General features: G+C 52.1%; 1 protein-coding gene, 1 long non-coding RNA gene and 5 other non-coding genes across 9 annotated transcripts; 5 read left to right on the top strand and 2 right to left on the bottom strand.

Moving 5' to 3' along the window:
- The first annotated feature begins 1,750 nt into the window (after positions 1-1,750).
- On the top strand, positions 1,751-7,983 carry MRPL58 (mitochondrial ribosomal protein L58). Of its 3 annotated transcripts, none has more exons than XM_045085938.1 (6): positions 1,751-1,985; positions 4,362-4,398; positions 5,860-5,919; positions 6,658-6,740; positions 7,259-7,428; positions 7,666-7,983. In XM_045085938.1, the coding sequence occupies exons 1-6, from the start codon at positions 1,800-1,802 to the stop codon at positions 7,805-7,807; spliced, it is 678 nt and encodes a 225-aa protein (XP_044941873.1). In that variant the 5' UTR covers positions 1,751-1,799; the 3' UTR covers positions 7,808-7,983. The 3 variants fall into 3 exon arrangements, with proteins under 3 accessions (XP_044941873.1, XP_044941872.1, XP_044941871.1); XM_045085937.1 differs by having other exon boundaries at positions 1,752-1,985; positions 7,661-7,983; XM_045085936.1 differs by having other exon boundaries at positions 1,758-2,084; positions 7,661-7,983.
- Positions 7,984-10,949: 2,966 nt separating this feature from the next.
- Positions 10,950-11,022, top strand: TRNAR-CCU. The gene has a single exon. It is a non-coding gene; the product is annotated as a tRNA-Arg (tRNA).
- Positions 11,023-11,423: 401 nt separating this feature from the next.
- Positions 11,424-11,496, bottom strand: TRNAR-CCU. Its single transcript has one exon. It is a non-coding gene; the product is annotated as a tRNA-Arg (tRNA).
- LOC123393535 lies at positions 11,480-13,262 on the top strand. Its single transcript, XR_006608357.1, has 2 exons — positions 11,480-11,777; positions 12,793-13,262. It is a non-coding gene; the product is annotated as an uncharacterized LOC123393535 (long non-coding RNA).
- Positions 11,887-11,959, bottom strand: TRNAR-UCG. The gene has a single exon. It is a non-coding gene; the product is annotated as a tRNA-Arg (tRNA).
- TRNAR-UCG lies at positions 12,188-12,260 on the top strand. The gene has a single exon. It is a non-coding gene; the product is annotated as a tRNA-Arg (tRNA).
- Positions 12,494-12,566, top strand: TRNAR-CCU. The gene has a single exon. It is a non-coding gene; the product is annotated as a tRNA-Arg (tRNA).
- Positions 13,263-15,561: the final 2,299 nt, after the last annotated feature.

Genomic DNA, 15,561 nt, shown 5'->3' with positions numbered 1-15,561 from the left:
TCTGTCTTCCCTGTTTTCCTCTTGCCTCCGAAGGACCCCTTCTTGAAGCCCCATTTCAGTCCGTAGAGGACCAAGGAGGGGATGGAAAGTGCCCACCTTTAAAGGGAACAGGTGGCACTTCTCAGCCTGTTTCTTCCAGAAGGGCCTCTATTCTGGATGGTTCACAACAGCAGCGGGTGAGAGGAGCTTGCCAGCTGCTCCCCTCTCCACCCAGGAGTAGCGTGTCTCACTCTCTCCTCAACCCCCTTCCTCGTCCAGAATCCAGGCCACCAGATGGCCTGAGCAGGCTGTGTTTATTTGAGGCCATGGAAACCTACAGCTCCTTTTTCCTATCACTCTGGGGCAGGAGCAGGGCTGGAACCCAGCCTCAGAGCAATGATGCCATGAAATGGTGCTGACTTTATTATTCATAATCCTTGAGCTGTCGACCTAAGTGAGTCCCTGGCTTTGCTCCTTGGAGCAGCTTTTTCCGGTCACCACAGTGACGCCTCAGTTCCGTCTGAGGTCTTGGGACTAAGACAGGGAGGGACCCAAGAGATTCAGAGATTCCCTTTCCAGCCTAGAGCCCAGAAGGCAAATGTCTATCATCATTCCCTTCCTAGTTTGCGTTTACAAAGCCAGTGCCAGGGAAGTAGTTTATTCCTTCCTGAAGAATATGCCTGTAAAGGCTTAATTTGATGACAGCCTCCTGTTTCAAAAAGCCAGCATCCCTAGGGACATATTTTTCTAGGTAATTGTGCTTTTACTAAAAATAGAACTCTTCATTACAAAACAATCACTGGGATGACTAATAATCACTAATCATTTATTGAGTTGTTTCCATTACCTACACTGCCTCTCAACAAAGAAACTTAGCCAACACAGCTCTCTCCAAACACTTCTTGCTCTACTTTGAACCTGTCTGAGTTAGAACTTCTGTTTGGAGGTTCGTGTCTTAAGAACCCTGGAAAAGGGCTCTGCTTAGCCTGTCTGTGGTGGCTTAGATCTCTACCCTTTCCCCCAACATTCCTTTACCTCCTGGCTAGAAGAAACCCTCATCATGCTCCCACAACGCTGTTTCTTCTGCAAAGGGGTGTGGGTCCCGTTTTAAACACATGTCTTTCTCCACCTGCCAGCTTCTCCCCCCATCTGGTATCTGTCTTGTGGAGTCTTCGCACACCTGCTCAGCTGGGGTGTGCTTAAACTGCCTTGTGAATGACCCTGAAGTTACCAAAACTCAGCTCTAGCAGAATTCACCTTTCAAAAACACTGACAAAACTCGTAAGTTTGGAGTATCTGTGATTTGCCAGGCTCTGGGTGCTGGGGACCCAGCCGGGAGCCAGTGCTCCCCCCCACCCCAGCTTATTATATTCTGACTGAAGACGGGCAATGAACTAGAAAAAGAAGATTGAGTGACATGGAAGAAAAAAAGAAGAGAGAGTAGAGCAGAGTCAGAGCACAGGGGATGCAGACGGACAGGAGAGCGGACCGGGAGGGCGTCACTGCCCCTGAAAAGGAGAGAAGTGGTGTTTCTGGGGGACACGGATTCCGAGGGTTCTTTTCACCAGGAGGCTCCCTTGAGAGCTCGCTGTCTGGCCCACAGAGGATCTCAGCGCTCCACCCTGGCCTCCTCCCCATGGCGGCCAGCCGAAGGGGAGCGTCTCGCAGGTGCCAGGGAGAGCAACCCCGGAGCTCAGCTCGCTGCCTCCCAGAGACCCCGGCGGGCCCTAAAAGCCGCGCGGAACTAAAATCCAGACGGACACAGGAGCCCGCGGACCGCGGAAGGAAGCACCCACCGGAAGCCGTCCCGGGATCCGAACATGGCGACCGCCCGGTTCCTGCACTGGGGCCTGAGACGAACCGGCGCCTGGCTGCTCCCGCCGCCCGCGCGCTGTCCCCAGCGGGCTCTGCACAAGCAAGCAGAGGGCACCGAGTTCCAGAGCATCTACAGCCTGGACAAGCTCTACCCGGAATCCCGGGGCTCGGACACCGCATGGAGGGTGCCGGTGAGCGGGGAGAGCTGGACGGAAGGGGCGTTTCCCCGTCCCTGCTCGGGGGACAGCGGGAAACCCGGGCAGCATCGGCCGGGCGGGAGCAAATCGCAGGTGCGCGCGGAACGAGGCGGTGGCCGCGGGAGGGGACTTGCGTCCGGGGCGAGCGGGGACGGGGCCGCGGGGCGGGACCCCCGGAGGCCTGGAGTGTGCGGGCGCCGCGAGGGCGCGCTGAGTGTTTCTTAGGGGGCCCCCGGCGTCCCCGCTCGTCCCCCGGCCTCCTGGCCCACACGTGGGCATTTCCCCTCCAGAGTGGACGGTAGAACCCAAAGGCTGCCAAACTGTTTGGAACCTTTTGGGAAATTACACTGTGCATAGCCTCTAGGAACTTCAGCGCGCCTTAGGAAACAGGGCCCCTCTTCAGGGTGCACGGATTCCCAGCCTGCTGGGTACCGGCTCTGAACGGGCCCCGGGCAGGAGGGACGGGACCTAGCCAGTTCTGTTGCGTTTCCACCGACGGGACTGAAAGAGACATTGAACCTCAGCTGAAAGCATGGTGTGTGCACTGTGCCAGGCCTGGAGATACGGAAGTTAAAACAGATTCTGAATGCTTGTGGAGCTTATCTTCTCATGGAGGGAGACAAGCAACAAATAAAATCAGAACTAGAGTGTATGTGAGATGGCCATGAGTACTTCTGGGGAAATAAAACCTAGAAGGAAAGAGTGCTGAGGTAGGGGGAAGGGTTGCAGTTTTAAGCAGCGTGGTCTAGGAAGGCCTCTGGGAAGATGACATCTGATTAGGGACCTGGAAGAAGCAAGGCAGTGGGCCATGCGCCTAGTTGGGGAGATGAACATCTCTGCAGAGATGAACATTCCTGGGACCACCTCAGAGCGATAGCATGCTTGCCTTGTTGGAGGAACAGCAAGCAGGCCAGTGTGGCTGAGCAGGGGAGTCAGAGCAGATAAAGCTAAACAGGAGAGGCGTGGGGGTGGGGGGTGACATGTTTACAGGGTTAGTAGGCCTTTAGCTTTACTCCAAATACCATGGAACATATTGGGGATTTGAGGGAGAGAAGTGAAAAGATTCAGGTTTTACAGGGATCATTCTTGGAGTGCCTGGCTGGAGCGTGCAACTTGGGGTTGTGAGTTCAAGCCCTATGTTGGGTGTAAAGATTACTTAAAAATAAAATTTTTAGGGGAGCCTGGGTGGCTCATTTGGTTGAGCATCTGCAGTAGTTCAGGTCATGATCCCAGGGTCCTGGTATCAAGCCCCACTTCGGGCTCCCTGCTCAGCAAGAAGCCTGCTTCTCCCTCTCTCACTCCCCCTACTTCTTCTTCTTCTTTTTTTTTTTTTTTTTTTAATTTATTTGACAGAGATCACAGGTAGGCAGAGAGGCAGGCAGAGAGAGAGGAAGGAAAGCAGGCTCCTCGCTGAGCAGAGAGCCCGATGCGGGGCTCAATTCCAGGACCCTGGGTTCATGACCCGAGCCGAAAGCAGGGGCTTTAACCCACGGAGCCACCCAGGCGCCCTCACTCCCCCTTCTTGTGTTCTCTCTCTTGCTGTGTCTCTCTCTGTCAAATAAGTAAAATCTTTAAAAAAAATAAAAGTTGCAAAGAGCAAGCGAGGGAGCGTGGGATAAGCACAGAGAAGTAAGAAGGAAGCTGGCAAGGACAGCTCAGGAGGAAGAGGGAGCACAGCTCCGAGGAGGGCGGGGCCAGGAGTCCTCAGTAGGCAGGGAGAGCAGGGCAGTGAGGGTTGCACTCCGAAATCGTTCTAAGATGAAAAGGGATGAAGGCAGCCAGACAGGGGACAGGTGAGGATACCATGAGTTTGGCTGACCAGAAGAGCCTCAGAGCGGGTCATGTCTGCACCAGGCCTGCAGACAAGGGGCTCAGGCTCAAGGACATGACTACCAAGAAACAGATCACAGGAGAGACACAGAGGTGAAAAGTCCTGCAGTGAGTAGTTCCATCTGACACAAACCCTGAAGGCACATGGCCTCCCAGGTGAGCCCCCATGGTCCAGGAAGGAACAAGGTGACCCACCAGGTATGTTGTTCTGGGTTAGCAGAGGGTGTTCCTTTTAGAGTCTCTCTGAGGCACACGTCCTGCACATTTTGGCCTCCCTCCAAGGAGCCCGGCCCTCAGCGGTGCGCAACTCCAGCTAAGGCTGCAGATCCCAGTTCAGACGTCCTGGAAGAGTGTTTCAGAGCTGGCATCTCCGGAGTCCGGGGAAGCTTTCTCTGTCATCCTGAAATGATTTTGCGGGGGACCCGAAAATAGTTGTGTTACATCTGCAGTGTGGCTTTCCGTCCTTTCTCCGATTGCCCTGGACCAATTCAGAGTCACAGTGGGTGATGTTCATTTGACACTGTGTATGTTACGTTACAGGCTGAAGCACAGAAGGCCAGTAACGACATTCCTCTGGGTAAGTAATTGTGTTTTATAAAAAATCAGTCACTTCCCCCACCCCTAAACATTCCTTCCAGACCTCTCCAGCCTCACAAAAATATATAAACTGTCTTTGGGCATGCAAAAGCAGAGTCCTCTCGGCACTGTTTAGAGTGGCCACAAAATTGTGGCACAGCCGCTCCGGACTGCCATGCAGCGTGCAAGACGAGTGAGGGCTCGTGGTGGCCTTGGGACACAGACCAGTCTCTACAGTAGATGAGTGGATGGCTATTTAGAAGAAGTTAAGCTGCTGAAGAAGATACATAGTAAGCTCCCATCTCTGCGTCAGAAACAGATTTCTATGCATATACATAAATCTGAAAGGATGTACAAGGAATTGGATATGAGGACTGGCTTGGGGAGTCGAGAAGAAAGGACATACCTCTTGGCTGGGGAACAGGAGTGGGGACTTCTCCCCACTGTTTGCATATCTTTTTTTTTTTTAAAAAAGATTTTATTTATTTATTTATTTGTCAGAGAGAGAGAGAGAGCAAGCAGGAGGGCACAAGCAGGGGGAGCAGCAGGCAGAGGGAAAAGCCGGCTTGCCGCTCAGGTCATGATCAGTGTCCTGGGACTGAGTCCTGCTTTGGGCTTCTTGTTCAGTGGGGAGCCTGCTTCTCCCTCTATCTTAAAAAAAAAATAAAATGAGAGGAGGAGGGAAGGACGCCTCTCAGAAGGAGTCGTGAGGGAGATGGGCCACCAGTGACTCGGGGCCAGCTCTTTGCCACTCGTACCTTTCAGCTGGCTCACCATCCAGTCTTCTGGAACTTTCCCACTAGCATGCCTTCTCCAGACGAGGACTCAGACGCTGCTTTTCACGAATTATGAAAACAGAAGGAAGAAACGTCATTTTTCATTTTATAGACAAACCAACCTGAGGCCCAGGGAAGCAGAGGGACTTTGCCAAGATCACAGTCAGTCAGGGGCTGTGCCAGTGTTAGAAGCAAAGCCCCAGGCTCGGGTGCTAGGCCACTTCCATCCAGCGGGCGCTGGGAATAGACAGTGAGCGTCTGTCCTCTTGGAGCTTCCAGTCTGTGGGGCTTCCACACCCACCACATTGTGAAATACGACATCAAGCTAAGTTTGTCCCTAGTTCGAGCTTTTGAAAGAGTCTCCGCTTTAAAACAAGCAAACAGCAAAAAGCTAGCCCAGCCAGATCTGGTGAAAGGGACCAGACTAGAGGCAAACGACCCAGGTCATAATTTTACAACCTCTGCTGTGACCCTGGAAAGGGGACTTCTTCTTGATTTTAGTTTTGACAAACTGTAAATAATCTCGACTTTACTGCCCTGAATGTTACATTAATATATATAAAAGTCATTGAAAGAGAGGTATCATAGGGATGGTTATGTTGGTAATAAATTATTTTGTGCATTTTGGCATGGAATAATCTCTGTCTCTCTTTTTTTTTCTTTCTGGTGTGCGTCCTGTTCTATAGATCGTTTGACGATATCTTACTGTCGGAGTAGTGGTCCTGGGGGCCAGAATGTTAACAAAGGTACAAGGCACCTTGTTTTCTTTCACTTTATAACTTGGCTGGGAGATGTACTTTTGGAATTCTGTGTTTACAGTCATATGGAATAAAGGGATTTTTTTTAGCAGAAGCCTAAATACCACCAGTTTATAATAATCCTCTTTATTCTTGTGAATGTGGTCTGATCAGCTGCGGGTTGCTAGGACTCGGGTTCCCTAAACAAAGGGAATTCACAGTGTGAGTTGGCAGCTGGCTCTGCGAACAGGTTTCTTTCGTGGAACCCACCTCCACCCATTCTATTCAGACCCCATTAAGAGAAGCACCAAGTGGGCGCCTGGGTGGCTCAGTGGGTTGAGCCTCTGCCTTCGGCTCGGGTCATGGTCTTGGGGTCCTGGGATCGAGCCCCGCATCGGGCTCTCGGCGGGGAGCCTGCTTACTCCTCTCTCTCTCTGCCTGCCTCTCTGCCTACTTGTGGTCTCTCTCAAAAAAAAAAAAAAAAAAAAAAAAAAAATCTTTAAAAAAAAAAAGAGAGAGAGAGAAGCACCGAGCATTTAGTTCCTGAAAGTTCGTTTTCGTCCAGCAGTGCTTCACTATCTTTGCAGGCTCCTCCCATCACCAACTTTGTATCCCCGAGGCACACAGGGCAGAAACGTCCCTGGCTGGATGTCTTGCCTCCCTGTTTCAGGATCGTCACCAGCCACCGGGTGCTGAGCCTACTTGAGAGTCTCAGTGACCCGTGCTCTCTCCTTCCTTAATTTGCAGTGAACTCCAAGGCTGAAGTCAGGTTCCACTTGGCAACTGCCGAGTGGATCGCAGAGCCCGTGCGGCAGAGGATCGCCATCACGGTAACCACCAGCCCCTTTTCCATAATTCCTCAGTCGCCCTTAAACCTCTACTCCGGGGACACCTGCGTGGCTTAGTGGGTCAGGTGTCTGTCTTTGGCTTGGGTCATGATCCCAGGGTCCTGTGATCAAGCCCCACATCGGGCTCCCTGCTCAGCGGGGAAGCCTGCTTCTCTCTCTCCCTCTGCCTGCAGCTCTGCCTTGTTGTGCTCTCTCGGTCTCTCTGTCAAATAAATAAAATCTTTTTTTTTTTTTTTAAAGATTTTATTTATTTATTTGACAGACAGAGATCACAAGTAGGCAGAGAGGCAGGCAGAGAGAGAGAGGAAGAAGCAGGCTCCCTGCTGAGCAGAGAGCCCGATGCGGGACTCGATCCCAGGACCTTGAGATCATGACCCGAGCCGAAGGCAGCGGCCCAACCCACTGAGCCACCCAGGCGCCCAAATAAATAAAATCTTAAAAAACAAAACAAAAAAAGCCTTTTCTCTGTAGAACTCGGGCTTTTCTTTTGTTCTCTGCAGCATAAAAATAAGATCAATAGGTCAGGTGAGTTGATACTCACCTCTGAATGTAGCCGCTACCAGTTCCGAAATCTGGCAGATTGTCTTCAGAAAATTCGAGACATGATTGCTGAGGCCAGCCAGCCAGCGAAGGAGCCATCCAAAGAAGACGCTGCACTACACAGAATCAGGTCCCAGAAAGGGCCCCCAAGCTCCTCTCAGCCAAGTCGTGGGGGTGGGGGTAGGGTTGGCGTCACCAAGAAGACAGGAGGCAGGGGGAGTCCACGATTTCCCAGCAGAGGGTGGGGGAGCGCGGGGAGAGAGAGAGAGACCGCTGACCCGGGGGCCCCTGCACTGAGCTGCAGCAGCTCTCACCACTCTGAATAGAGCATCTGGGCCTAATTGCGGTCTTTTTGTTTTCAGGATAGAAAACATGAATCGCGAAAGGCTGAGAAAAAAGCGAATACATTCTGCCCTAAAAACAGACAGGAGAGTGGGTATGGATTGAAATCCTCCAGAGCCGGCACGGCCCTCTTCAGGGGGTCCATGCTGCCACAGCCGAGAGCCTGAACACCGTCAGGAGACCCTGTGTGTGGGGGTGTGTTGGTGTGTGGTTGTTAACACCTGTACACGAGAATGTTCATCTGGAAGGAGGGTTGCAGAGGTCTTCATGAGCCATCACCTATTGTCAAACCTTAATTACTCGTTTACCATATGAGCTGCATTAAAACTCTGCAAGAAATGCAGTGGGCTTCGCCTCTTTCAGAACGCTAGAATGCCGACCTTCTCCGTCAGTTGAAATCTGCCCCCTGGAAACAGGGCCGAGCTGCAGTGTCTCCTCTCAGGAAACCTGCCTCGGGGTGGGAGGGCTGAGACAGGTGAGCTGGGCCTTGAAAAGGGAAAGGATTTTAGTCCGTAGAGGTGGGGGAGGGCCGTGCCGGTGGGAGAGAACAGTATGGAAAAGGGAAACCGAAGAAAAGGCTGGGGTGGAGGAGCCGAGGCAGCCATCTGAATGGTGGCTTCGTGCCAGGGGATCGTGGGAGGTGATTCTGGAAAGGGAGACAGAAGCTCAATGTGGAGACTCCAATCCAAGTTCAAGAGTTTAGATTTTAAGAACTGTAGGTGACAGGGAGGGGCGCCTGGGTGGCTCTGTCGGTTGAGTGTCCAAGTCTTGGTTTGGACAAGATGTTGACTCAGGTCAAGATCTCAGGGTCCTGCCCTCAGCGGGGAGCCCCCCCCACCCCATGCACACACGCTCTCTCAAAATCTTTAAAAAAAAAAAAAATGTCGGTGACAGAGCTGCTGAGGTTCTCTAGTGGGAAGGATCCCACGTGTCCGGTGCTGTCGCACGCTGTGGGGTTTGAGAAGCAGGAAAAGAGTGAGTTGGAACTGAAAATAGGTTTTTGCAATCCTCTGGGTACGGGAAGTGCCCGGCCCAGCATAACTATAGCAGAAGATAGGCGTGTACGGATTTCTTAGGATGTTCTCTATGATTTTGATCTAGTTCACACGTTCAGCAAATACTGCTTTGTGATGCTCTGAACGGCGGATAATTAGCCCCAGTAGCAGGTACACCATGTGAGCTGGGCCCTCATTCATTTAAGTGTAAACAAGGGACAAAAGTCGTTGATAAATGACTAATGAGTCCCCTCAAGAGACTCAGAACCTAGGAGCAGGAGAAGCTCGAGGCAAGGCGGTGCCACATTGGCCTGCTTATTCGTTAATTCAACAAACAGTGAAAGCCAGACACTGGGCGATGTCCCAGGGACTCAGCGGTGAACAAGAAAGTCCTTTCTTCCAGAGAATTTACATTTGATCAGGTGATGATAAAAAGTCGGGAAGAAAAGTGGGATTCCTGCTACGGTAACACACGCTAAAACGTAAATATCAGGTCTAAATAGGTTCTGGGAACCAGAGATGCAACTAGTTCCAGCTTGAGGGTCAGAGCAGATAAACTTGGTCACGGTTCTTGACATAGGAGGGAGAGGGGAGGGGCTGGCCATGGAGCAAGGTGAGGGCTTAAAATGTGACCGGACATTGAGACTCTACCCCTGCAGAGGCTGTCGGGGAGATTCCTCTGTGAATGAACAAGGAGCGCACGGGAAGATGAGCACAGGCGGGCGGACTGACCCCTGTGGGCGGCAGGGACCCGTCCTGGAACTCGGGCAGTGGCCGCAGGAACGGAGAGCCAGCAGCAGGTGCAGGAGGATGATGGAGACAGGAAGTGGGCCCAGGCAGAACGGGAGCAGGTGCGCGTGTGCCATGCGTGGTGCTGCCTGGACACCGGGAAGGCAGAAAGGAAACAGCCTTGGGAGGATGGTGGGATGTGGATGGTTTTGCCTGTGAGGAGCTGACCCGTGGGGCCTGAGGAGGAGGGGAGGCCTGCGGCTGGGAGTGAGGCCGCAGTTGGAGGCTGCAAGACGGAGGCCAGAAGCGGAGTCTCCGGAATGGGTAGGAGCAGCTGAGGATGAGGCAGAGCAGAACCTGTGGGCTTGCTGGGTGAGATGGTGGCAGTGGGAAAATCAGAAAAGGCATCCCTGTGGGCTGACGCTGGAGCAAAGCGATGGACCTCAGAGGACTTCAGAAGACCTTAGTGGCACGTGAAGGGACCTGGAAAGGCATTCGGGACACACAGGAGGGGATGAAAGGGAAAGAGAAGCAACAGCTTGAGGGACAGGATAGACACAGGAGTAGGACCCCCCCTTTAAAAATGCTGGTGCTCGGGTGCCTGGCTGGCGGCGCCGGTAGAGCATAGACTCTACATCTCCCTCGATTCCAGCCCCATTTTGGCAGTGGCGCCTACTAATTAGGAAAGCAATAACCTTTAAAAGGCGGTGGGCAAAAGTATGAGCGCAGGTGAAAATGATTCAGCGAAGGAGCTCAAAGCAAGGCCAAAGTGCTTTATGGGGAGTAGTTGCAGGGGGTGGTGACTGAGGGGGAGGAGACTTCTGGGATGCGGAAGTGCCTGCTCTCATCCACTTGTCACATGAATGTCACACCTCAAGGAACGAATTGGTTAACTTAAAGAGCTCCCTCAAGGCCAGGGACTGGAGTCAGGTGGCTCCAAATTCCTGCTTCTTGCCGAGGTTAGGCAGGAAGGAGATGGGTTTCTGCAGACTCTCCACATGTGGGAGAGAGAAAAGCAAAGAAGAATGTCCAAGTTCCCTGGGCCCTGGATGCCTGGAGATGGGGGAGGCAAATTCTCGAGGCAAGCGCACGGGGAATAACGGCTGCTTTCTGCTGAAGCTTCTGCGGGAACATCTTTTAGAAATGCACGGACGTTAATAGTGGAGTCTAAGCACGTGTCACATTTAAAAATGAACTCATTCGTTATTTGTATTACTCTTTGTAGACAGTTTCAAAGGACCAAAACATTAGGCTGAAGTATCTCTTTGGCGTTATAAATATTTGTTTGATCGGTGATGTATACTTGTGATTGGAAAGGTTTGTCCTGGTCGTGCACTGCCTGGCGATGGGGAAGCCCCTCAGTGCTTGGGTTCCAGTTTTCGTGATGGACGCTGTTCTGTCCTCGTTCACTTCCTGCACTACTTTTTCCTAAAGTTCCTGGACTTTCCGTCAGCTCTGCACCGGGGGGCGCAAGGGCTGGGTGGGGCGTCAGGCTTGCGCGCCCGTGCCCGGGGGTCCGGCAGCCCCCGGCCCCGCCGCTGCGGGCCGAGACTAGGGGACCGGATGGCGCTTCCCGGACTCGCAGGCCCCAGTGGCCTAATGGATAAGGCACTGGCCTCCTAAGCCAGGGATTGTGGGTTCGAGTCCCACCTGGGGTGGTGCGGGTGCTTCTCCCCGCGGCAACTTTTGGTGTCGGGAACACGCGGACCTCTGTGTACTCCAACTTCCGAGACCACGACCCGGGTCCCGAGGGCTCCATGTACCTGGGCCCTGACGCCGGACCCCGGCTCCCGGCCCGCCCGCTCCTGCCGCGCAGTTTCCCAGGGCCTCGGCTTTGCCCGGGGTCTTGGGGTCAATGCGGCCCGAATTCCCCGCTCCGGGCCTGGTGTCACCGCGCCCCTTGGGGGCCCGCTATACCTTTAAGCCGCCGGGATGAGTCCGGATGAGTCGTTTCGGCCTGTGGGCTGTACAAAAGTTGCGGGGCGGTCTTCTTCGGACTTTTTGGCGTCGTTTAGTCACGGGCGCGTGAGGCGAGCAGAGAGCCAAAAAACTACGCTTTTACCCCAGGTGGGACTCGAACCCACAATCCCTGGCTTAGGAGGCCAGTGCCTTATCCATTAGGCCACTGGGGCGCGACAACACGGGGTTTCCACGTGGTCCGTGGTAACGCGCAGCCGCACGCCCGCGCCCCTCCCGTGGTGCCGCCACGCCGGCGGCCGGCCCGCGCGCCCCGAAACCGGAGCGGGCTCCTGCCAGCTGCCCGAAAAGCTAGAGTCCGAGGCGAGGCGACGAGTTCGTGCCCCGCGGGGACCACAGGGCGCTGGGAGCGCGCAGGTGCACGGAGAGGAGCGGGCTTCCGGGAAGGCGATTGCCGAGCGGCCTCGGGGACCGGGCAGCGGACGAGGAGGAGGAGGTAGGACGGCAACCGAGGAGGTTGGCAGAACGAACCCGCAGACGAGGCCGAGCGGGGCTGCTGTGGCCCGCGTCACCGAAGGGCATGCGCCCCTCTCCCAAAAAGAAACCGACCACGAAGGGACTCGAACCCTCAATCTTCTGATCCGAAGTCAGACGCCTTATCCGTTAGGCCACGCGGCCGCGACGCCCAGGGGCTCGCAGTGCAGGCCAGGTGCAGCCCCCTCGCTGGTGGCGGCGTGGGCGGGAGAGGACCGCGAGCGCCGGGCGCTAAGGTGCGTCACAGGTGTACTAGGGCCAGAGCGAGGGCGCCGTCAGAAGTCCGGCCTGCAGGGACTTCTGCGGCAGCGTCAATGCTAGTGTAGTTGGAGGTCGCTAAATAGGTATCCTGGCAGCGACAGTTATGTAGGGGACCGCGTGGCCTAATGGATAAGGCGTCTGACTTCGGATCAGAAGATTGAGGGTTCGAGTCCCTTCGTGGTCGTTACGTTTTAATCCTACAACCTTTACCGCAACTGGATCCGAGGCTATATCCTTGTTTTAGACACAGCCGGGCCTCCGTACCCTTTCCTAACTGCAGCCCCCTCGCCTGAGGCTGATTGTGAGGACACCCGTCCAACCGAGTTTTGCACCTAGGAACTTCCGGGGCTGACGTCATTACGCAGCCACACGGCGTCACAATTCAAGAGGCATGTGATCGGGCGCCGTTTGCGTGAAGCCCCAGTGGCCTAATGGATAAGGCACTGGCCTCCTAAGCCAGGGATTGTGGGTTCGAGTCCCATCTGGGGTGCGGTGCTTTGCGTGTGGTGATCCTTTTCCTTATCAAAGTAAAAACAAATACCGAGCGGGGAATCTCTTCTTCAAAGCGTGTGCCTGTGGGTGTGTTTGTGTAAATCTTCTCTTCTTCAAATCGTGTGCGTGTTTTTTTTTTTTTTTTTTTTTAGTGTGCGGATGTGTGTGTTTTTAGTGTGTGGATGCCTCGGTTGCCGGTAATTTGCCTTTTCTTTTTGATCAAGCCCGACTGCACTTCGGAAGATAAACCCGTGTGAGGACAAACGCGGCCCCACTGCTTGTTGCCCCAGCCGGTGTCCAAACACGCCCCGGTAAAGTGCTGCGGAAGCCTCACGTCCACGCACGAGAGAAGCGCGCGTGTTCTCTGTGCATCCGTCCCCGTGAAGTTAAAAGCGGCCACCGGCAGCCCCTGCCCCGCAGCCTCGCGGGGGGCTCCGGCCCGTGGAACCGGCCCCCACCGCCCCCGGCCCCCGCTAAGACGAGGAGGCGTGCACGGAAGCTCGCGTGTGCACGCGCGGCCGACGGGGACACACCAGGGCCAGCCTCTGGGGTCCGCCCAGGCCCGCAGGAAAAAGGTGGCTCAGGAGTGTTTCTAAAGGGACTGTCGGAGAGGGACGTTTATGATCTCCCTACTTTCCTATGTACATAATCCTTTAGTAAGAGACTCAATTAAAAAATATATAATATATATATATATAATTTTGGCCAGATATTTTTTCTTTTTTCTTCTTTTGTCCACTTTGGAGCACACAGCTCCAGAGAACCTGTGGCTACCATATGTTCCACCTGGAACATCTCACATCGCGGGCACCTTAGGGTATCATGTCTGCAGGTGGGTGGGAGTGGGTAGGCTGCACGTTCATCAGATTTCCCTAAGACTACCCAAAAAAGTTTAAAAACCAGTGTCCTTGTAGGAACAAAAACCAAACTAGAAGTAGAGAATCCTCCTCTCCCTTCTCCAGCATCAACCAGAATTCTTCCTGCTCTCTCTACTCAAAATCACATTTTATGGATGTTATTTTAAATCATCTCTGACTCCCACACCCTGGCACACGCCTGCGGCATCATGGCCCTAGCCTGTACCACTGGAGTCGGTGCCTCTCCTCTGGGTTTCAGGCTTCAGATCTCCTAAAACCATCCTCCATGCCCTGACTCCACGGAGGTTACACTCGAGTGAGAGAAGACAGTCAACAAGTAAACTAAAGAGGGCCATGGGGAGGTATGAGCTGAGGACCCGGAGAAGGCCTCTCTGGTCCACATCAACAGCATCCTTGGCAACCCTGCCCCTGGCAGGACTTCTTTAATGTCTTGATAGGCTACCTACCTCATAGGGTTGTTGTGAGCTGTAAATGAAATGATTTTGTCCAGTGAGTGTAACAGTGCCTGGAACACAGCAATGCTCTGTTAAGTCATGACTGTTATGTTTACTATTAGACTAGTTTGCCCCATCGTTCAAGGTTTATATGTGATATTCTAGCAAGAAGTGAATCCCTCAAGGCTCAAATTTCCTGACTTTGCTTTTCATTCATTATGAATTCATAAGATTCTTCTGAATACCAAGCACAGTGCTAAACCCTCGGGAATATAAATGACCAAGGTATAATGCTGGCACTTGACAAGGAATCTTCTAGAACCCTCTAGATCTTTCTAATCCTCTAGGTTTGATCATGTTACTTTTATCCTCCACGCATTCTGTAATTACTTGATTTCTCACAGAAACGGAAATGAGTTTGTTTCCAAGTGCCTGCATTTTTGTATTGTATTATTGTAATTTATATGTTGGTTATTAATTTTTTTAAAAGATTTTATTTGACAGAGATCACAAGTAGGTAGAGAGATAGGCAGATAGAGATGGGGAAGCAGGCTCTCTGTTGAGCAGAGAGCCCGATGCAGGGCTTGATCTCAGGACCCTGGGATCATGACCTGAGCAGAAGGCAGAGGCTTTAACCCACTGAGCCACCCAGGCGCCCCTTAATTGTTGTTTTTTAAAGATTTTATTTTTATTTGTCAGAGAGAGAACAAAAGCAGGGGGAACAGCAGGCAGAGGAAGAAGCAGGTTCCCAGCTAAGCAAGGAGCCCAATTCTGGACTCAATTCCAGGATCCCGGGATCATGACCTAAGCCAAAGGCAGACACCCAACTGACTGAGCTACCCAGGCATCCCTTAATTGTTGGTTTTTTTTTGTTTTGTTTTAAAGATTTTATTTTATTTATTTGACAGAGAGAAATCACAAGTAGGCAGAGAGGCAGGCAGAGAGGGAGATGGGGAAGCAGGCTTCCTGCTGAGCAGAGAGCCCGATGCGGGACTCGATCCCAGGACCCTGAGATCATGACCGGAGCCAAAGGCAGCGGCTCAACCCACTGAGCCACTCAGGCGCCCCTTAATTGTTGGTTTTATGTAATATTTGCTCTGGAGTCAGATGTGTACTGTGGTTGTTTTTGTTTTTGTTTTTTTAATTTGAAGCTTTCTTTATAGTCTAATGTTATCAGTTTCCAGTTATTCTGTTTGTAGGACACAGAATTTAGTATATAAGTTATTAAGTGAGCCTTTTATTATAGTTTGATATAGTATCATTTTGCAAATGCCAAAAATAGGTGTTAAAATCTTTACAACTACTATGTTTCCAGCAGTTTTAAACTTTTTTGGTTTTACATATTTTAATTTTTTTAGCATGTCAAGGTTCCAAGTATTTTTATTCCCTTTATTAAGAATTACATTTGACCCATTTCATGTTTTTGTCTTAAATTCTACCTTGCTAGATGGTAATATAACTCACATGGTTGCCCATCCTTTAAAAATGTGCAATGCAAAAATTTTCGTACACAAAAACAGAATAGTGAATGAGCCAACCTAGATTTGTTAGTTATCAGGATTTTTTCACATCTGCTCCAATAATCCATTTATCCTTTCATTTTTCTGAAGTATTTTAAAGTAATTCCAGACATCACATCATTTCACCCCAGGAGACATTCACATACTTCAATATTAATCTA

Source organism: Mustela putorius, unplaced genomic scaffold (assembly GCF_011764305.1).
Source record: "Mustela putorius furo isolate JIRA1106 unplaced genomic scaffold, ASM1176430v1.1 tig00000873_pilon_pilon_pilon, whole genome shotgun sequence".
Classification (NCBI taxonomy): domain Eukaryota; kingdom Metazoa; phylum Chordata; class Mammalia; order Carnivora; family Mustelidae; genus Mustela; species Mustela putorius.
This window is presented reverse-complemented; position numbering and strand designations above follow the sequence as displayed.